We start from the raw sequence: 22,609 nt of genomic DNA on the forward strand, positions 1-22,609 counted from the left end.
CTAATTTCAAATTCTTTTTATTTATTTTAAAATAATTTTAGTTTAAATATTTCATAATCCTTTAAAGATTTCTAATGATGTCAGCCAACTCTAGTTTAAGAAAATTCATTAAGAATAATATAGTGTTTCTTTTCGGAATACCACTAATAATAGGGATTCACTGGGAATGGTGGAAATTGCAGCAAAATCCAAAACTTGTGGACCCCAAAGACCGTAAAGATTTTAAGAAGGTAAATTGGCTTTCTGCTTTCACAAAACATTTTAAAACCATTTCAATACTTTTCATAAATTTATTTCATGCTAAATAAGAAATTTAAGCAATTTCATATCTGTGACTTAATCCCCGAACTGCTTTCATATTTGAACGGAGTCCTTGTTTTACAAGGTAAAATTTGTTCACCTATTGTGATTTAACTACTGCCAATTGGGGTGTTATGAAGCATCCCCATTTTTTAATGACTGCCTTTAACCATTGCCAATACTGCCCTCTTTATACTTAAAAAATATTATATTGAACTATTTTTTTGATTCTATTAACCACCAGTTGTTAATTTCTTTATATCAACCAACATGCTCTTATTTATGTTTTTATTAAAGGATCCTACAGACATAATAATGAAATTCATAGGGTCATGCTAGTCTTTTTTATAGTCTTAAAGATCTCTGTTATTTTTAGAATAACTGAGAAATATTAAATACAAAAATCTTGACGATTTATATTAGCTTTTCAAATATTTTACTGAAATTGTGGTCAAAAAGTATTTTTATTTGTTTGTGTGTTTAAGAATAAGTTTAATATAAAAACATAAACATAATTTATTACAATATGGGAATTTTGTATGAATGTAATCATTATGTAGATATTTTTATTTAATTTCAGATTTTCGATGCCTGGAAAAGTCAATTTACAGATAGTCATCCCACAAAATTTCCCAGTCCCAAAGGCTAAAAATGTATAATTTTCATAGACTTTGTTACTAGTTTTTGGTTAATCATTGTGTGAATAGAATTTTATATGTTTTTGTTATAAATCATGAATGAATTTCATTGGCAGTTTTTGATGCGGGGAAAAGTGAATGAAAATAAATTTGCATATATTTCTTAGTTGCAAAACTGACTAGGCCAAGCGGAGTTTTAGGTTGAAATCTACAAATTCTGTCGAAAAATGACCGATTGTATATAAAAAAACGTTTATTGCATGGAAATTCCAGTGCTATAGTACAATATTAATTATTATTTTTTATACAGTTTTGGTCATATTTATCCATTACAACTATAGTGTATTTTACAAAAAATATGATTGTTTATTATTCAATACATTTCTTGCAACAGTAATTACATTGTTTATCACATCGGGCGTAAAAATAAAACTTCAGACAACTTTAAGCAAGGGACAATTCCCATTGGAACGAAGAAATAACAGGATATAAAACCATTATCTAATTTCTTTCCACGAAGAGTTAAAGGTTTGATTCACTGATCCTAAGTTAAGGCAAATTAATATATTGAAAATGACCTGTTTAATAAATAGGCACAGATGCATAAAGTGGTGGTACTTAATTGCGTGAAAATACTACTTAAATTTAATGAGGTACTTACATATATATTATAAATGACTCATACGTTAAATCATTGAATACAACTGAAATTTTATTATATATATTATCACAGAAAAATCATTTACCTCAACTCTCGACTACGCCTTTGAAAGGTTGTTACTAACACCCCTTGATGATTAGGTCACGGTGTCGCGGCTGACTGAACTTTCTATGATAATTATATGTTGGCTGCCTCAAATGCTACTGAATTATTTAAAAAAACTGAATTTTTGTCAAATAGTTGGTAAATGATCCACCTTTGACTTAGAGTTTGATTGGTTTTGTTGCTGAGTTCCCGGACTGACCGATTTGTTGCTGAGCGTTAGCTGAGGCAGCGATGTCGATCCGTTATTAGAATTCTAAATTATTTGAGATAAATATTCATTCTCCATTCTCTTCTTCAACGAAAATACTTACCCTTGACCTATTCCGTGAAGATTTATCTTCCTTGAAGTCGTCACTATCGTCGACTTTAAATATAAAATCTTCAAAATAAGCATGATTCATAAGTTCAGTGCAGGTCCATCTCTTTGCAGGATCTTTGTCTAGACATTTCTGTAATAGATAATTCAGTAACGTCCCTTGATGTGTAAATAAAAATTAAACCTCAGTAATGGTACCTTAAGGAAATCAATCACAATAGTTCCGCACATGGGCAGTTTGACCTCCAACGGGATTAATTGCTGGGGCTGCGGAAGAATGACTCCTTGGAAGAAGTCGTTGCTTTTAAATGCCTGCATGTGCCTGGCTAAAAGGTCACCTACGGTGCATCTTATAAGGTAAAGCTGATCCACGTCAGATTTGCCTGGCCATAGCGCTTCGCCTTTGATTAATTCCGCCATTACACAACCTGAAAATAAGCTATATCTATAGGGACTACGTAAGAGCTGTGAGAAGTTTACGAAGGTGTGTCCTGTGTGCTACGACTTTATCCAAACTAAGGTAAATTTTGAATCCCAGCCCGTACGTCACTGATTTTACAACGCTTTTTAAGTAAAACTTCAAAAATCAGTTGCGTACCTGTATCTCCGTTTGGAAGACATATCTTATATACGTGAAGAGATCGATACCACGTATTCTTTTGACATATATTATACAGGGTGTAACATAAGTAAGGGTTTCCTTTTTCACACGACATAGACCTCAAAAAACTAAGTCATATTTTTATATAACCTTTTTACGAAATCTAAAAAAAAAACACAATATGCGCAGTGGGTTTTAATACATTTTTTGTGTAAAATCTATATCCGTTCCTGCACAAAAGAGTAATTCAACGTAAAAGAAATAAAACTCCCCACAAAAAATTATCACCTATTGCAAAAACGCAGCATTTAATGTTTAGTTTTTTATGCGATTTACCCACGCCGCTTCAAAAATCAGTCGTAAAGTTTAGCTCCAGATGTTATTTTGATAAACAATCACTCTTGGTACTATTAAATTGACAAAGACCCATAATTACTCGAATCGCGAATTGGTGGATATATTGTTGATATACAGGGAGTGTTACCAGGATGCCGTCGCAGTTTCGCGGTTGTATGCTGAGTACTTTCCGGGAAGACATCAATCTGCAATCCGTAGATTTATTTATTTTGTTGGAAGAGTTCGCGCGACCGGAAATTTAACAGCAATGCGTGGTGGACATGCTGGAAGACCTAAGTCACCTAGAATGGCACCCATTGAGGAGTATGTTTTATTTATGGGGTTACATGAAAAGTTTAATGTTTACGAGTGAAATTAACACAGTCAAAGAATTGTGTGAACGGATAGAAACCGCTGCAGAAATAATTAGAGGAAAACCGTCTCTTCTAACAGCAGTTTGTGCAAATCAAACCAATGGAGAAATTTCGGGCACCTTTTTTAGCCAGGCCCGCGGAGAGTAGTGGCTAAAGATGTAGTACTTGTTAGAACTTTCATAGGCGCATATTTCGGTTGTTTTTGAGATTTCGAAAAAATGTTGTATAAAAATATTGCTTAGTTTTTTGAGGCCTATGTCGTGTTAAAAGGACTACTTATGTTACACCCTGTATACATTAAATTCCTCACCTATAGCCCATATATCCACTGGTGTCCCATATTGCGTGTCCCCAACCAGCAGCTCTGGCGAACGGTACCACCTGGTCGCTACGTAATCTGTGTAGTTTTCTCCTGGATCTGTAATAGTTATTTACATAACAAGAGTGCCAAAAGAGTTTATTTATAGCATGACAATTTCAGTTAATCGAAGGACGCACAGCAATACAAAATATGACGAGCTGAAAGTGGCACTTTACCACACGGGTGATTATAATTTATTTTTGACGTGCAGTAAAGTGCTATTTTTAGCTCCTAAATGCATGCAGTCTATCATATAAGAAAACAATTTTAATCGCTAGACTATGTCTTCTGAAATCAATAATAACTTTGGTACTTACTCAGCATTCTTGCAAAGCCAAAATCGCAGAGTTTGACCACACCGGCTGAGGTCAGTAAAATATTTTCGGGCTTAATGTCCCTGTGAATGCACCCATGCTGGTGGCAATAGGACACACCTTGAATGGTTTGCCAAATTATTTGTTTCGTCTGCAATTCTGGTACTCCTCTGGGGTACTTTTCCAGCTCATTAAGCACGGTGCGTTCGCAGTACTCCAGCACCAAATGTAAGCGTCTTTTTCTTCTAAAGACTTCTAACAAATTCACCAAGTTTGGATGTTTCAGGTTCTAGAATATGAGGGAATGTGTTAATAATATGAAGGAATGTTTTTTTTTGCAAGAAAGAGACCTTTAATAGTCTAATTTCCCTAAGAGCGATTTTTCTTATTAAGGGATCGTCCTCGCTTTCGGTGAACTTTTTGATAGCCACTATCTCCCCAGTATCTCTGTTCTTGCACTTGTACACCACCCCATAGCTGCCCTCTCCAATTTTGCTGATTTTCTCATATCTCTCCATTACTTTGGAAGATGTTCTATTCCTGAGATAAATCAATATAAAAATGCCTTAATTTAATATACAAATGTAACTTTTTCCATTTAAAACCAACCTGAACAACCACATTCTCTTCCAGAAAGCAAGAGAAAATTAACCATATTACTAAGGAATCATGTTAGATTCAAACGATTTTGGGACATGCAATATATGTGTATGTAGGGTTACTGGGTATGTGTTAGGTATTTCTACAAAAATGGCTCTCCAATAAGAATAAATCGATATAATTGTTGTTGGTGTAAGGTCAAAAACGTACGTGTTTTAGAAAATCAAATATTAAATGGATTCTGGTATTTACCAGGCGGCTTTAGCGTAAAACAGCCTTGAACTTGCATTGAGTGGGGAATTATTGAATTTTAAATTATCGGTTTGTTTGTTACCGGGTTTATTGTGACGACATTGGAAAGGTGTTTTTATAGATTTTCATAATTCATTTTTTTTTGTATTAGTGGTAGCCTTAAATCTAATAAAAAGGCCTGAGAAGGAGCTTTCGATATTTTGGTTGGTAGGAATGTCACATTCTTCAATAGTAAGAAATGTGAAGCGTTAAAAATAGTATTATAGGCACGTCAAAACTGATTATAGCATTCTATTTTCTGCAAAAAGTTAGCTGGAAATGAGTATTGGTATGCTTTTTCAATGTTAATAATAATAATGATATCCAAATTAGGTCTTAGAGAATTTTGGCATTAAATATCTCTTAAAAGACTTTTTTTGTTTGCGCTATTTACATTACTTAACTAAAATAACCAAAATGCAGTACTTTGTTTACTTAACAAGGGGTTTCCATCTGATTTAACGTGAATTTGAACATCAACGATATTAAGATAACTGCATAAATAAAATTTACACAGTAAAGTCTACAGAACTGATAATTTATGCCTTGTTGAAGGAATATTTACCTTCAACAAGACACAAATAGACAATAATTTCATCATTATCTACATGATAATTGATTTTATTTAACAAGTGCCTGAAGAGCAGTTAAAAAATAAAAAATTAAAGAGAGAATGGGAAATTTTCCAACCGGCATTTACTGCGTTTTAGACGTTATTAGTACCTCGAAATCAAGAATTACGTAATTAATATTTGTTTATTTACACATAATTAATAATGTAATCAGCAAGTACCTTTTTGACACTAAATGCACTTGATTGCCAAATAACCACAATTTACTTCCAGTTAGCCATTTCTCCATTAGACTCTCTTCACTATACTAACATATCCACGACGAGTTTTAAGTTTGTATTTAATACCGGAGTCATGGAAACGCCATGTTCAATAATGGATTCAAATGGGTGATTCTCTATAAAGCAGAAAAATAATTACTGCATAACAGTACGTGCGCCTAAGAAAATGAGCATGGGGATCTCATAATCTGTAGGAGATGCCGGATTGGTTATACACATACAAATTTGTATAGCTTTGACTCCTTTCGTAGATATCTCATAAATGGGAATATTTTGCGTTAATTCAAAAATTACTCATCGCCTAAAAATGTAAAACGACATTTTTTCGAAAGAATCAATATCTGTTGTCAGATTTTCTAAACCACTTAAAATTTAACCGACGTTAAATGCCGCAGAAAATATTTCTTTTCTCAATTTTTGCTTTTAACCACTGTTAATTCCATTTAACTTGAAAACGATGTGTGGATTGCTCTAGTCATCGATATTTGAGACGCCTGTTTAAATTTATTCTTATTTCAGATAAGGTCCCAACCATGTTTATTTTTTATTGATGGAAAACTAAAAATATGGTTTAACATCTTATTTTGATGTGAATTACTATGTATGCCGGGACATTGAGCTTGTTATTAGATAGCTGATATCATTTTATACATTCTGTTCTACAGGGTGATATTTTTAAACTGTTATAAGGTAATTTTTACAATTCCAAGCCGGTGTATGGTGGATTGATCAACTTTTGCAGTTTATAGACATATTTGAGTCTAATGGGCCCATATTCTGACATTTTTTGGAATCATATAGCGTGGGAGAAAAAATTATGGACACAATATTCTTTTTTCAAATAAAAACTGTTTATTTTCATATTATTTGGTATTGCTGATCAACATTTCAAACAGTTCTTATATTCTATGACACCTATCGATCTTTAATTGTTACTATAGCATTATAGTGTAGAATGCATACTATCTAACGATGATATAGTATACATGCTATAGTAACATATTCTAATGTGCGTGCTATAATGTAGTATTAAGCTGCAGTATGTATATTATACTATCATAGTGTTACTATAGTATCATATATGCTCATTTTTTTTATAGTTTCTGATATTATAATACCTAAACAATAATTAAAATATATATTGCGATTTATACGTATATATGTGAACGTGCGCGAAGGATGGTGAAATGTGTTTGTGCGTGTAAAATCATTTTTAATATAAACATGAACACTCAAGGGAGCTACAACCAATTGTATCGGGTATGCATTTCTTACCCGACATTTAGAAAAGAAAAGAAAAAAGAAACAAAACAAGAAAAAAACAAAAAAGGAAACAAAATAATAAAAAAAAATTAAGAAAAAAATAGAAAGAAACAAAACAATAAAAAAAAGGAAAGAAACAAAAAAGGAAACAAAATAATAAAAAAAAAGAAAGAAAAAAATAATAAAGAAGCAAAACAAGAAAAAAAAGTGAAGAAAAAAAATAGAAAGAAAAAAATAATAAAGAAGCAAAACAAGAAAAAAAAGAAAAGAAACAAAAAAGAAGGAAACAAAATAAAAAAAAAAGTGAAGAAAAAAAATAGAAAGAAAAAATAATAAAGAAGCAAAACAAGAAAAAAAAGAAAAGAAACAAAAAAGAAGGAAACAAAATAATAAAAAAAAAGTGAAGAAAAAAAATAGAAAGAAAAAAATAATAAAGAAGCAAAACAAGAAAAAAAAGAAAAGAAACAAAAAAGAAGGAAACAAAATAATAAAAAAAAGTGAAGAAAAAAAATAGAAAGAAAAAAATAATAAAGAAGCAAAATAAGAAAAAAAAGAAAAGAAACAAAAAAGAAGGAAACAAAATAATAAAAAAAAAGTGAAGAAAAAAAATAGAAAGAAAAAAATGATAAAGAAGCAAAACAAGAAAAAAAAGAAAAGAAACAAAAAAGAAGGAAACAAAATAATAAAAAAAAAGTGAAGAAAAAAAATAGAAAGAAAAAAATGATAAAGAAGCAAAACAAGAAAAAAAAGAAAAGAAACAAAAAAGAAGGAAACAAAATAATAAAAAAAAGTGAAGAAAAAAAATAGAAAGAAAAAAATGATAAAGAAGCAAAACAAGAAAAAAAAGAAAAGAAACAAAAAAGAAGGAAACAAAATAATAAAAAAAAAAGTGAAGAAAAAAAATAGAAAGAAAAAAATGATAAAGAAGCAAAACAAGAAAAAAAAGAAAAGAAACAAAAAAGAAGGAAACAAAATAATAAAAAAAAGTGAAGAAAAAAAATAGAAAGAAAAAAATGATAAAGAAGCAAAACAAGAAAAAAAAGAAAAGAAACAAAAAAGAAGGAAACAAAATAATAAAAAAAAGTGAAGAAAAAAAATAGAAAGAAAAAAATGATAAAGAAGCAAAACAAGAAAAAAAAGAAAAGAAACAAAAAAGAAGGAAACAAAATAATAAAAAAAAAGTGAAGAAAAAAAATAGAAAGAAAAAAATGATAAAGAAGCAAAACAAGAAAAAAAAGAAAAGAAACAAAAAAGAAGGAAACAAAATAATAAAAAAAAAGTGAAGAAAAAAAATAGAAAGAAAAAAATAATAAAGAAGCAAAACAATAAAAAAAAGAAAAGAAACAAAATAATAAAAAAAGTGAAGAAAAAAAATAGAAAGAAAAAAATGATAAAGAAGCAAAACAATAAAAAAAAGAAAAGAAACAAAAAAGAAGGAAACAAAATAATAAAAAAAGTGAAGAAAAAAAATAGAAAGAAAAAAATAAAGAAGCAAAACAAGAAAAAAAAGAAAAGAAACAAAAAAGAAGGAAACAAAATAATAAAAAAAGTGAAAAAAAATTGAAAGAAAAAAAAATTAAAGAAACAAAACAATAAAAAAAAGAAAAGAAACAAAAGAAGAAGAAATGAAAAGGGAATAGAAGATGAAAATGGATATTTAGAACACTTTCCCCTAATAACCATGCAGTTGCGAAGCGAATACGGTGAAAAAATAATTGTGTGATGCTACTACACATGCATGTACCATACATACATAGGTAGGCACTATTAACAGTTAACAATAATAACTTAAGGGAAGTGGTTTTATCTAACTAATGACGAATAATTTGAATTTTTAAAAAATTAGTCCCTTAATACTTTAACGAAATACCTACGTAGTAAATACATTGTTTTTGTCACTGTTTGGTATCAAAATAAACAAACACATGATTTTAGATGTACGACGCGACGTTGCCAATTTCTAGAAGATTAACATAATTTCCGATCTGTTTTCAGGGGAAATGGTTATATTTAGGACACCTGTTGTACGGAACTTTTTTGTTTAAAATGATGTTCTCTATAGTTGGTTAAATTTACAAAAGTTATTACCTCAACACCCTGTATATATTTTAATTATTGGTTAGGTGCAGTAGCAACAAAAACCATAAAATCCTTTTGTTACACAAGTCCGATGTTCCTCTTGGCAGTGTATTTTACCTCAGCTCATAAATAGCTCCACCGACATCTAATGGCTGTCGAGCTTGTGCTTTACTACGATTACTTGTTCCGGTAGAGATAGCAATATTTTAGGAAAATGTAGATTTTTGAATTTTGCTCGAGTCGAGAACCAAAACCACGATTCTCAAAATGATTAAAACCAAAAGGCCGAGTATCGATCTTCTATAGTCATTATAATTTGAATTTTTTTAAGGAGGTTCATTCAGCGAAATGCAGAACGTGAATAAATAAGGTGGCGCCTGTTTCATATTTTTCTATAACATCCTTTCCTGTAGATTTCGGTCGGATATTGTCAATAAATCACCCTATATGTTTTATTTATTGCTTGAGATACTACCGTTAGGAACGAGATATTAAAACACAATTACGTCTAAAACATTTATTAAAATTTATACGCATTCTAACAAATATTCCATAAATATAACACGTCATTTGCGTTAACAAGTACGTTTTCTTTTAATTTGTGTATTTACTGCATGAAGTATTTATAGTATAAATTGTAATAAAATTTTCGTAAAAACATAACGAATATTCTAATGGCAAAATTAGGTTTTATTAACGAAATTTCGTCCTGTTTCGGTTAAAATACACCCGACCTTGCAATATAAAGACACAGAATCATTATACGAAAATAGAAATTATGCCAACAATATTATCTTATTATGTTACATTGCCCTGCATAAACCTTTTGAAATAGTGAATGCAATAGAATCTGAAAGTGTATTGGAAGCGTGAATTAGATGTTTTACTATCTAATTGAAGATGGCCCTTTTGCTTGTAGGCATATAAAACCAGTCATTAATGCAACTCTGACAGACTTAAAAATGTAAAAAATTGGCAAATAATTGTCTGTTTTCAGTACTCTGAAGGCACCGAATACAATATTATTTGCTGCACAGGGCATCCAAAATTTTCATGTCAAAAAATAGACAAATTAAGTCTTTAAAACAACAAATATACAGAGTGCATCTTAAGTAGGAGTTTTCTTTTTAACACGACATGGACCTGAAAATCTTTATGCAACATTTTTCTGAAATCTCAAAAACAACCTAAATATGCGCATTTAAAAGATTTCATCAATACCAAACGGTTAATTATTACTCATTCTGAGTGTGGCTATAAAAATGTTCGAAATTGTCGCCCAGTTTATCTACCACTCTGAACATGCTATTAGAAGAGATCTTTTTTCTCGAATTATTTTTACGACGTTTTCTATCTGCTCAGGCAACTCTTCCGTTGTATTAATATCAGTGGTAAACACCAAACTTTTCACAAAACTCCACTGATAAAAATCACATGGACTGATGTCGGGTGATTTTGTGGGCCATCTTATTGGTTCATTGGGACTTACCTACCTGCTAGAGAATTGTTTGAAAAGTCCCGTATTTCGCGTCTAAATTAGGTGAAGTACCTTCATATAAAATCCACATGGATTGTCTAACACTTAAAGGCACATTCTTAAGAAGTTTAGGAAAATTATGTTCAAAAAAATGGAGAGAGTCTAAGCCCATCATTTGGTTTGAAAGGAAAAGAGGTATGATAAATGTGCCGATTAACCATGCCAGCTCACCTATTTAGAGAATATCTCTGCTGAAAATTAGTTTCGCGAATACCGCGGGATATTCCTAAATTCTTCATTCGGTTACGGTTAAAAATTGATTCATTCGTTACCAGAACAAAGTTAGAAACATTTTTATTGTGAGCGTTTTCCTATGAAAGTCACTCGCAAAAGTGCACTTTTTATAGACGGTCTTGTAGCATGAATTTCTTCTGCGATTCTACCGGTGCTGGTTACTGAATTGTCTTCAACGATATCTAAAACACGCTCGTCAATCTGGGCCATCTTAGGTGTTCTATCATATCCACCATGCTTTATTTTTAGATTTTCAGTCTCACGAACTCTTCCAAGAAGAAAAACAGATCTACGGAATGCAGGATGATGTAATGAAAAACGCTCGGCATACAACCACAAATGTGCGACAGCATTCTGGTGACGTTCCCCGTATATCCAATAGCATATCAACCAATTCGTTATTAGAATAATTATGGGTCATTTTCAATTTAATAGTATTTATATTCATCACAATAACATCAAGAACTAAGTTTCATGACTAATTCTTAAATCTGGATAAACAATAAACATTAAATATTGTATGTGTTTATACAATACCTGATCGTTTTTGGTGGGGATTTCTTATTTCTTTTTACGATTAATTTATTATTTTATGCAAGGATGAATTAAGATTTTGTACATAAATGTATTAAAACTTATACGCGCATAATATTATGTGAAGATTTTGCTTAGTTTTTTATGTCCATGTCGTGTTAAAGGGAAAATCCTTACTTAAGACACAGCCTGTATAATCAAAAAGAAAAGATATCAAAACCAGGTGGGGGGGCGTCATTTGAGCATCTATCTCATGTATTGGTTTTCTTAATTATTTTCTTTTTTTATTTTTTATTCATGCAATTTTTAGAACATCCAGTATACTCTGAAATCCTTCCTGTGAGACGACGTATTTCTTTTTTTAACATTTTAGAAACGTCGCTAAGGTTGAAACTATATCTCACTTCGATAAGAGGCCCTGAAATCTCAACAGCAAACTAACGTAAAATCCACGTCAGTCATAGGTCGTTTTCGTATCTGAGTGTTATTCCACGTTAAAATGACGTCTCTACACGTCTATTTCGAGGTCGTTTACATGTATACACCTTAGCTCTGTGGTATGTCACTAAAAACTACTTTCTAGAGCAAAGTAAAACAAAGTAACCACTAACTTAGATTTGAGTAGTTAAAAGTTCTTAAAGAAATTAATATTTTTTGAAAACAGCATAAAAAACAGATGCATGTAGAAAAGTGATTTGCACTATTTTTATCGCGGAATATTTGATAATGATTAATTTTAAAAACAGTGTGTCTTAACACTGATTATCGTGTGAAACCATTGATGTGCGAAATTCGCGAAATCTGACAGATTGTTTACGTCAAAACCAGAGACGTGGCAGCTAGGGTTAGCTGATTATTTAAAATTGAAAATAGGTTTTTTTGATTTAAAGCAATTTGTTTTTCGTAAAATTCATGGCTTACTAGGATGGAATAGCGCACTATTTCAGACTGAAATTCATTTTTATTTTTACGTTTTATTTAAACACAGAACGTTGAAAGAATTACTGTTCTTAAAAATAAGTTTTTCCGGCAATGATTTTGCATCATTTATAACCAAAGGAGTACCATTGATCATTTAATGTCAGCTGTACGTCAACGTAAAAAATGGAGAGGCACTACGACGCCGTTTCGTGCAAATTCAAAATCTTATAATTTTAGCTTTAGAAAAAATTTCATTACTCAAAATATCAATCTGTAACTTACTTACATGCGAGATGTGATTTCCAAATACAGTCATATCCAACGTCAGTTGTGATATTCAAACGTCACATGTTCGTCACTGGTACTTCACTTGACCTCAATTTAACGTTACTTTTAACAGGGGCTATTGCTGATTCAGTCGCTTTTTGAATGTATGTGTCCATTATTCCCACTTCCAGCTACTCCATTGTCCTCACTCGACCCACCTTCTTGACCCTTAACTGTAAATGTGACGTAGTACCGCTTGTTTTGGTCCAGCTTGTCCGTTGGCAGTGAAATGACTTGTTTATCAGTTCCATGACTTAATTCTAAAGTAACCGCTTTCTTGGGATTGATCCTGGGCAAAAATCCCGCGGTTGCAGGTTTGCATTGTGCAGAACCCTCAAAACCTATTTTGGGAATAGTGTGATGGTCCATTTTTGGCACTAAAACAATAGAAAATTTACCATTATTAAGGAGAAAAAAAAATTGGTTTTGAACGGTGATTTTAGGTCTTCGGACCACTGCTCAGGTGTGGGCGTACGTTAACAACTGGAGCTACAAAATTACCTTACTTACAATATGCAGCGCATGGAATCCCAGTGTAGGCATGCGTGGCATGCATACACCTGTGCGTACTTTGAGTGCATAAAAGAGGGTTGAGATGTTCAGAGGCGTCGGGCAACCCCTTCAGATAGGCGACATCGATTTTCTGCAATTTTCTTAGCGAATCATAGAGGAACTTCTCGAAACTTTTGAATGTGAAGTCTTCTGCAATATATCGACCCGCACCCACTGTCGATGAACACGATTGGTTGTAGTGGTCAATTGCCCGTTTGACCAAGATCGCCTCGTTGTGCTGACCGGCGCGAATTTGACTACGCTTCAACTCTAGGAGATGTTGGAATATTTTTCTTTCCAGGTGATATCTGGAAAAGAAAATTATTGCTTACGAAGTAAGAAATACGAGAAATCTGTCAATTATAATGACAGTGGCGACTTCAGCACGAAATAATAAAGTAGAACGCAGAAATATATCTTTCAAAACTACATTGAAGTTTGGGAACTAAAAGAAAATGGCAACATCGCTCTTAGCTTTTTTTTAAGATAAATTCTTTTTTAAAAATCTCTCAATGTAATAAAAATATTCGATGAATTATATTTAGATTAACAGAATAAATATGTAGCGTTGACCATGGTGACTTAATTTGCTATAGATAATAACCGTTCCATTTTGATTTTAAGGAATGTTTGGGTATTTCAAGATACAACGTTGCTATATAGACCAAAAATGAAAAATGTCCGGAATTTCATGAGTAAATCATTTTTCTTTAAATCTGTTGAACTGTTTTCAACATATCATTTGATTTTTTTCTTGCACTTACCTCCGAATATTAGTTTGAATACTCCTAGTAACCGAGGTCATATTGACTCCCCGATCAGACATATTCTTCCATTTCGGAATTCTACTGCTCCGGGGACTCGGTTCGAATCCCGAATCAATCAAATTACTGCTTTCGTAGTCACTCCCAGCACTCCTCGACTCTCTGCGCCTGGTCTTGGGTCTCTTCTTCACCTTCTTCTTTTTGGTGGAGCTTAATCTTGTGTCATCTTCAAAATCAGAAGCACTGCCTCGTTCATTGTCAGTGTACATTGATGGTAAGACTGGAGCTGATAAGTTGGAATCCTCCCTGAAGAACCTTTAAAAAAGAGTTAAAGTTTATAATTAAGTTATCGAAGCAGTCTCACCTGTCTTTGGTAGTTTCATGTATGTTTGGAAGAGAAGGAATTCTGGTTTCAATATCAGGCAGCCTCTTTTTCTCTTTTTCCAATAGACGATCTAATTGGCGATCGCTCTTTGAGAGGGGAGTTTGAAATGTTGGTGCAGGAATTTTGCACTTTTTCGTCCTTTTTTGATCCTTAAATTTCGTATCGTCAGACTTGGAGCGAGGTTTCTCAAGACGTTTTTTCTGTTCCTTCTCCAGATCTTTGGCCTGTTTCTCACTCAATACCTTAAAACTTTTATGGGTCTTTCGGGCCTGATCTATGGAGTCGCTCACCATCTCTGATACGCTGGTTTCAGTATCTTCTTCAGATTTTTCCCTTTGACTGTCGCTTACTTTCTCTCCAGGCTTAAAAACTTTCATTATAGCTGGTTGATCCGTTTTCTTAGAACGAGTTTTACGTTTGGGTTTCTGAGTGAATTTCTTGGCTTTTCCTTTAGAAGACTCTTCCAATTCCTTTGATAACTCTTTTGTTTCTTTAAAATCAGCTGCGAGTTCCTTTATCTCTTGAACTTTTGTTTCCTTTTCAACAACAACCTCATCAACTAGTTCTGAAATCACAGCTTCAACTTTATCTTCACCATCCGCAACAGCCTCTTCATTACTTTCTTCAACAACATCAGCTTCTTTAACATCTTCAACAACAGTTTCAGTTGCTTTACTAGCAATCTCAACAAGTCTCTCCTCTTTGACTATCATAGCCATCTCTGTAGCTTCAACTTTAATCTCTTCTTTGATAATTGCGCTTCTGGACGCTTCAGCTTTCTCCACACTTTGCTGCTGCTCCTTGGCCAAAAACTTAGCAGTATCAGTCCCCAGGGAGGTTTTCAATATTCCCTTTATCTGCCCTTCTTCTTCTCCTTCTGTCTTTTTGGGTTCCGCATGAACACTAGCTTCAACTAAAACTTCGTGAGGACCCTCCACTTCCTCGCTGGTTGTGTTGGAAATATCCGGTAAATCATGCGAGCTCTGCTTCAATTCAGTCTTTTGCACGTATGTGTCTATTACCGTCTCCATGGTAGTGTCGTCCGAGGTTCCAGTACTGTGAGTAGTTCCATGAGGTTCTGTAGTTGTTTCTTTGTCGCTACCGGACTTTTCTTTGCCAAGCTTTGTAAACTTGGCACTTTTCGGTCTTTTGCCGCTTGAAGGTACTGTGATCTTCTCGTTGGACCCTATCTCTACCTTTCTAGGAGAACTTTCTCCTTCAGCGTCCAAAGTAATCTCCTTGGTATGGTGAATGTTAATCTCCGTTCTCCCATTAATGATAATCTCATTGCTATAATCAATTCTACTCGAGGACACGTTCCTCGGAGACCCTCCTCCCACCACCTCACTAACTGATTTCTCCTTGGACCTTCCACTACTTCCCGGTACTAAGATCTTTTTTTTCCTATTTCTCATACTCATTTTCCTTTTCTGTACTTTTTTAGCACTTCTCCCCCCCACCCGCAGCTTCGCCTCTTCACTCTCGGAGCTGCTATCCCCCCAAAAAGTAACATCATCCCTTATCTGGAGACTCAAAGAGTTGTTCATTTGGGTATCGGGGACGGGGGCTCCGAGGCGGCTTGCTGGGACTCCACCATGCATTTGAAGGTATTTAGCAGTGGAGCGGAATCCACGCTGGAGGGCGCAGTCCAATGGGGTCATGAAAACATTTTTGGAGGTTCGAAGGATTGGGTTGACGGAAGCACCGGAGTCCAGTAAAATCTAGAAAGATGTATAATAATAGATTTTTGTTGATGAATTTTGAGTTTTTTGCAACGGTATTGCTTACTGATTTGTTATTTGTTTTCAGTACGTATTAACAATATTATACCGCCAAACCAACTGAAAATAGCTACAGCTTTAGATATTAAGTAACCAAAAAATCACCAAATATAGATACTTTAGGTATTGCACCTTAAAATGTGAAAATATGAGCAAAAAAGCTCGGGATGCCCTTAATTGAATCTTCTATTACTGAAAAGAGTTTTCCGAGAAATCTGGACGGTTTGGAAAAAGAAACAGATTTACAGAAAGCGTATAAATCCAAATGTTCCATAGACACAATGACAAAATCGCTCGATATATTAATCAAAAACAGAAGGTAGAAGATCAGGCCGAGTGCCTTTTGGATGGTTCACTTCATGAGAAAACTAATTGTGGGCTACGTTGCTAGACTTTGATAATTATCTCATTTGTCACTAAATTTCTTCTCGGGTTTAATAGATTTTTTGTTATTCGGCTACGATAATAATCCAAAATTACCACGAAATCATCTGTTGAGACTTGTACAAATTACATCTTATTTCAATAAAACAGTGAGATTTTAATTTGAGAAAATAACACTTTACTTACACTGAACCCCATTTGGACTTTATGGTTGGATGCGGAAGGAGACCCCATTACACCCCGTGCTAACACTCTTTCGCCCCCGCTGTTATTTTATTACTAAACTTAAGAGGCCATGAGTACGCATTTCACAGAAAATTTCTTTATCTTAACCATCTACGTTTGCGTGAAAGGTTAAATAGGTCAATCCGCCACAGTCAGAAAATTGATATTTCTGGACAGTTTACTCTACTACCCCTCCTCCCCTAAATCGAGCAACCTGTGAAGTAATTCCTTATGATTTGATTACGACTTTTAAACTTTGTATGAGTTTAATTATACAAATCACGGCAATTCCGGCCTTGAGGGCTGGCGATAGACATCTTATTAATATTGAGGTTTGAATTAATGAAGGTCAAGGCGGAGCAATTTGGTCAGTCATTCAGCGAAAATAGCTGAAGATTAATGTAATTTATGTTAAACAGGCGGCAGTGAGCAAATTTGCATGAAAAGTACATTTGTTAAAAGATAATATTGCGCCTGAAACGCAAATTCAATATCAGCTACCTTGCACATGTCCACGTTATCATTCAATGCAGCCATATGCAGGGGAGTTCTACCGTCGTTGTTTCGGGAATTTACTTGACTTGGCCGCATGGCAAGGAGCCAAGAGACCAATTCTCTCCTTCCTGAAGCTGCAGCCTCATGCAAAGGCAAATCGCCCCTATAAATCTCTTTTCAATTTCAGAAATCATAAAAAAAACACCATCTAACCGGGCATTTCTCATCCACAAATTTGCCCCGCGGCCACCAATAAGCTTCACAGTTTCAAACTGGCCCTTTGCGCAGCCACAATGCGCGGGACTCCGTCCTTTACGGTCCTGTCTATTTGGGTCTGCGCCATGTGCCAATAAAAGTGCCGTTGCGTCGGCGTGACCTGGTGGAATTCAAAAAACGTGCATGGTGCAGTCAAATCATTTGGCAGCAACAACGCTTGACATAGAGCTTCTTACAATATTATTGTTTGATAACGTAATTTTTACCTAAGGTAACAGCGTAATGCAAAGCAGTACAACCATTACTATCGATGACATCTGGGGAAGCTCCGCATAAAGTCAGTAGCGTATCCATACAGTCGGTGTGACCTCTCGAAGCTGCGCAATGCAGTCCTGTTAAGCCGTCCCTGAAATCACACAATCACGTACAGTTACCATTTATAAATATAATGAAAAGCTCAAATGTAATAATGAGAAATATTAGAAAAATATCTGACAACAAAAGAAACGATAGCTGTCAAAAGTCAGTACTGCAACAGCTATCACAAAATTATAATACAAATGGCATATCAAAATAGGGGTTTAGGTAATTAGAAATTTAATACACTCTCTATTTCAAAGTATAAAGTACATTATTTTCTACCTGTCAGAAGATTCGACTATCGCGCCTGCTCTTACCAGGGCCACAATGGCCTTAGCAGACCCGGCACTGGCCGCCCACAATAAGGGTTGTCTTTTATCCCCGTCCTCCACAGAAACGTCTACGTCTTTGTGTCCAAGCAGGCTATGCAGGACTTGTAGGCCAAGATCGGCGTCCTTGTCCTATTTTTAAAAGAGTTCGGTTACTTTTGAAATAATATGCTCAGTATCGGCTTACCCCTCCACACATCTGAACGGCATAGTGGAGTGGGTATCCACCGTGAACGTCCGGGGTGGACACAGGAGCCCCTGCGGCTAGTACTGACCGAAGAGCAGTAGTTTCCCCACATACTGAAAAATGTTTTATTTCCATTTGTCGGTATGCTACCAAAAGTTTGCAAAGTTATGATGTTACTCTTGACACTTATAATGCTACTTCATCTTTTTTTTTCCTTTTTATATTGAATTCTCACGTATGTGCAATCAGATGATCTCGGAGGTCGAGTAAGAAAAATTCTAATTGTAACTGTTCTAATCACGACATTACTGTATAAAGAATAATAGGGCAAATGGGCAGGCATGCGCAGCTCCAGAAATATCTTTTTTAATTTTTCTAGCATTTTTAGTTTTAGTATGGACAAAGGTTTATTGCCGAAGAAATGAAATATTCTAGAGATTGGTGTTTCCTAGAGTCCACTCTTTGTTTAAGGTCCAGTTGAAAAACTGGGCTTGGGCCATATAATGTCTGTTCCGAAGGATATTTCTTGAATGGACTTATTCAGTTTAGACTCAGTTTTGATTTAAACTTTTTTGTAGAAATTCCTTTACTAATCTTGATAAATAAAATCTGTTAGATGTAGGTAAAGATAGATTTATGTATCTGGTATAGCCATGTTCATCATGGTTAATAAATTATTTATTGTATATATGTCCACATGATTCCTTCAAGAATCGATTACACATTAAATACTTAACGATTATCATATTAAAGCAGTTAGAAAATTGCTCCCCATTGATTCAAATCAAACCCGAAATCAGAACATGCAATTACAAATTTACTAATGGCGTCGTCCCGAAGCACGAATCCGAATTTTTAAACTTTCAGTTATTAAGGGACAAGTCCATGGACTTGAATTTATATCCCTTACAATTTTTGGCTATTACACGATGTCTGTCCAAGCAAAATTGTTTTTTTTTTTTCGAGTTGAAGATATGATCTTTTTGGGCCATTCCTCAACTGTTGGCTGGCACATTCTTTGCACTACAGCTTAGCACGTAATTGGGTCACTCAACGAAATTACTCACCTAAATATATATTACAAATGACTAAGTAGTAAAGAATTAGAATCAGCACGTAATGAGATTCATTGATGAATACTTATCATATGAATATGTTCAGCGGTGGATGAAGAATAAAGAAACCGAGAAGATTCGTTTAAACAATAAAAATCAATATTTGGCATAAAACACGTCTGCTGGGGCAACCCGGTAGTCTACCACTCAACGACCACAGTGAACTCACCAGTAGCCCAATGAACCACAGTGTGCTTCTCATTGTCCACTGCGGATACATCAGCCCCATTTGCCAGTAGAAAAGTGACCAATTGAGTGTTACCAGCAATAACAGCCAAGTGTAGCGGGGTGAAGCCATCTTCATCTCGGGTCTCTACGAGATCGGGAGCGGCCATTGTAAGCAAATCGGCTACTTGGGCCGCTCTCTTACTATCACTAGTGCAGCAATAGTGCAGCCCTGTTTTTCCAGTACGGTCCTGATCGAAGAGGGCGTATGGCTGAATGTGAAATTAAAATATGGTTTTACTTAAAATGCCCATACAGGCTTTTGACAGATGAATATATTTGAAAAGTTTGGTTGAAAGCCGTAAAGTAGATTCTGTGTCTGCAAGTAAATCTTCTTTCAGTGAAAATACATTTTGAAATTTTACTTCTCACATTATTCACGTTAATTCTAGTTCTTAGCGCGTATTTGCCAACTCAAGTTAGTCAGTTCGGGTTACAGAGAAGAAAGGATAAAGGGTTTTATCAGCAGGCAATTTTTCAAATATTTTGTTGTATAAGTGGAATGATGAAGGACAAATTTCAATCTACAAACCTTCTCTCATCGCAAGAGAATAAATTCTACGCCAATATCGCCGGTCAATCCAGTACAGTTACCATTCAGGCTTCTAAAATGCTGCTAGCTTGAACGTGAATATGCCTTATTTGCTTCTAAATGGCGTCTTCAAAGCAATTTACCATATAAAAAATTAACACTTACTTCTATAAACCTAGCTATGCCCTCGCACAAAATATCAAAATCTCCCGGTGCACCGTACTGCTTCTTCTACTAAATCTACCACGAAACTATAGAAAAATTTGCTGTGAATCATACTAATGAATGGGGAAAGTTGCTATGACAATCCAAATAACTAATAAGGGGAAACCGAGACCATTCACCTTATCGGAACAACGTTAACCAATTCTCCAGACATGTCATGCACTGTTCCTGACTAATTTATTAATCTTCGTCTGGTAATTAGTAGAGGAAAATTAATGAATTTTTAGTGTCAATAATAAGGGTTAATTTGAGATTGTGAGTATTGTTTAGAGTACCTTTCATTTTATAGGGACGTTAAAGACTAACAGTACCATTTTTTACAGTAGCTTTGTATTAATTGACTATTTGAGTACTTGTAAGTGATTACTAAACTCTCGACCCTCAATGTTTCGTAAATTAAGGCAACACTTAACTTAATATTAAAAATGAATACAGTGATTTAACTCGAAATGTTTCTTTACGTCTTCATAAGTTCACTATTCTGTCAAGACCCCTTACACCAAATTATTTTTAAAAATCAACATTGGGTATTATAAATCATTTTCCCATTCACTCAAACAAAGTTTTTTCAATAATTCCCTCGTTTACTAATTTACATATTCTTACTTAATACAATCAAACTCACCCCACTCATAATTATTTACTTTCCAACTCTCTCGAACTATCCGTCATTCACTCCTACAGTTCAAGTTTTTCATGTCCAATCACGCTCTAACACCAACCACGTGTTCATGAACTAACCTGCGATCTTAAGAGATGCCGGACGCGTTCCACGTCGCCCTGCTGAGCGGCGTACATCAAAGAAGTGACGCCGTGGGAAAGACGTCGCCGACGCTGTCGTCCCTGTAGGCTGGGGACCGCTCCATGAGACGCCGCGGCGGTGCACATGCCGAAGGGCCCCACTGGCGTTTTCGTCACGCCGCCCTCTCGTGGTAGCTTCTGAAAGCATATCCTTTGCTTGACTTCATCATGGTATCTGGAAAGATAATACAGGTATCACTAAAAGCTTTACAACGTGCAGAGCTATGAACTATTTGATTTTTTAAAAATTTCCCGAACTAATACTGCTAAAGCTGAGTGCACTGTTTAAAAATATCGGGCGAATGAAAATTCTTAAAACTCACTAACGGCACCGTTAATGAGTTTTATGAAAACACAATTACTGCTAGAGATTTTTAAGATCAGCATAATTAAAGTTTTTTCAATTATAATACAAATTAAAATATTTATTGAGACGAAAAATGTAGCTAATGTAATATGAAAAGACATTAGGAATAAAAAGAGCTGGCAACTATGAGAAAAATGTGTGTGAGTTGATGTAAATTAGGTTTATTTATAAATGTGTTGGAAATGAAAAAGAACATGATTCAACAATATAATGATTTTTCGACATTTCCCATATTCGAACCGAACTGATATATATCTTAGTCATATTAAATATTATAAACATTTAATGGGTAACCATTATTATTCTCTTAATATTGTACTATTACAATGAGATTATTACGAGTAAGAAAACGTGTGAAATATAAGCCATCTCTTTTTATAGGCACAATCTCCTTGGTTCTCTACTAACACATGACACAGTTAAGCAATAATGACTAGTTTTAAGAGCGAAACTACCCCTATAATTCCCGTTTTCGTTTACACGTGAGTTGAACAAAACTACCAACTAACTGTTCCAGTATAATAAATCCGAAGAGTAGAGCAGTTTGCGCCCCTGACCAGCAAGTCTGACCTACATTCTGACTGGTGGACATTACACGCGAAGTTATCGTTCAGTCTTGTTCCTTTTACCTATAAACCTGGACAATATACTTGGAAGGTTATTAGGTTTTCATGCTGAAATATCTAAAAATAAGTCTGCTGAGCGTTAGAGTGCAAATTCACGATATTTGCCTAATTTGTCATTAAAAAAAACCCAATACAGTTGTGTTACTTGTCATAATAAATTTTGGCATTAGTGCTCCAAATATTTCATTTAAAAGTAGTACAGGCGGTTTTTGCAGTAAAATACTTTAAGGTGTTTCGGCATTTTACAAATATATTAAGTAATTATTCTCTCCATAGAAATCATTTTATTAGGCAAATGAGGTAATCTAAAGGAAGTCTGGGAAATAAGTAAAAAGCTGCTGTTGCGTGTTTTAAACCTATTTCAAATTCAAGAATTTGGCCTTCACCTTAGCAAT

General features: G+C 34.3%; 2 protein-coding genes and 1 long non-coding RNA gene across 6 annotated transcripts; 1 reads left to right on the forward strand and 2 right to left on the reverse strand.

Annotated features, from left to right (window-relative positions):
* The first annotated feature begins 18 nt into the window (after nt 1–18).
* Nucleotides 19–1,034, forward strand: LOC136350114 (uncharacterized). The gene is made up of 2 exons (XR_010734078.1): nt 19–230; nt 881–1,034. It is a non-coding gene; the product is annotated as an uncharacterized lncRNA (long non-coding RNA).
* A 139-nt stretch (nt 1,035–1,173) lies between these two features.
* On the reverse strand, nt 1,174–12,709 carry LOC136350044 (cyclin-dependent kinase-like 1). 2 transcript variants are annotated; one of them, XM_066301568.1, is made up of 8 exons: nt 5,691–5,768; nt 4,616–4,632; nt 4,357–4,546; nt 4,010–4,295; nt 3,642–3,749; nt 2,219–2,448; nt 2,016–2,153; nt 1,174–1,957 (listed from the first exon to the last, which is right to left on the reverse strand). In XM_066301568.1, exons 2-8 carry the CDS (start codon nt 4,627–4,629, stop codon nt 1,832–1,834), a joined length of 1,092 nt encoding a protein of 363 aa, XP_066157665.1. In that variant the 5' UTR covers nt 4,630–4,632; nt 5,691–5,768; the 3' UTR covers nt 1,174–1,831. The 2 variants fall into 2 exon arrangements, with proteins under 2 accessions (XP_066157665.1, XP_066157669.1); XM_066301572.1 differs by lacking the exons at nt 4,616–4,632; nt 5,691–5,768 and adding an exon at nt 12,601–12,709.
* Nucleotides 9,595–21,308, reverse strand: LOC136349800 (inversin-B). Of its 3 annotated transcripts, none has more exons than XM_066301513.1 (12): nt 21,162–21,308; nt 19,608–19,875; nt 18,324–18,436; nt 18,090–18,268; nt 17,714–17,853; nt 17,445–17,607; nt 17,238–17,394; nt 14,326–16,067; nt 13,962–14,276; nt 13,156–13,505; nt 12,605–13,022; nt 9,595–11,962 (listed from the first exon to the last, which is right to left on the reverse strand). In XM_066301513.1, exons 1-11 carry the CDS (start codon nt 21,306–21,308, stop codon nt 12,733–12,735), a joined length of 3,864 nt encoding a protein of 1,287 aa, XP_066157610.1. In that variant the 3' UTR covers nt 9,595–11,962; nt 12,605–12,732. The 3 variants fall into 3 exon arrangements, with proteins under 3 accessions (XP_066157610.1, XP_066157611.1, XP_066157612.1); XM_066301514.1 differs by having other exon boundaries at nt 21,046–21,252; XM_066301515.1 differs by lacking the exon at nt 9,595–11,962 and having other exon boundaries at nt 12,932–13,022; nt 13,147–13,505.
* Nucleotides 21,309–22,609: the final 1,301 nt, after the last annotated feature.

Source organism: Euwallacea fornicatus, chromosome 2 (assembly GCF_040115645.1).
Source record: "Euwallacea fornicatus isolate EFF26 chromosome 2, ASM4011564v1, whole genome shotgun sequence".
Taxonomy (NCBI): Eukaryota; Metazoa; Arthropoda; class Insecta; order Coleoptera; family Curculionidae; genus Euwallacea; species Euwallacea fornicatus.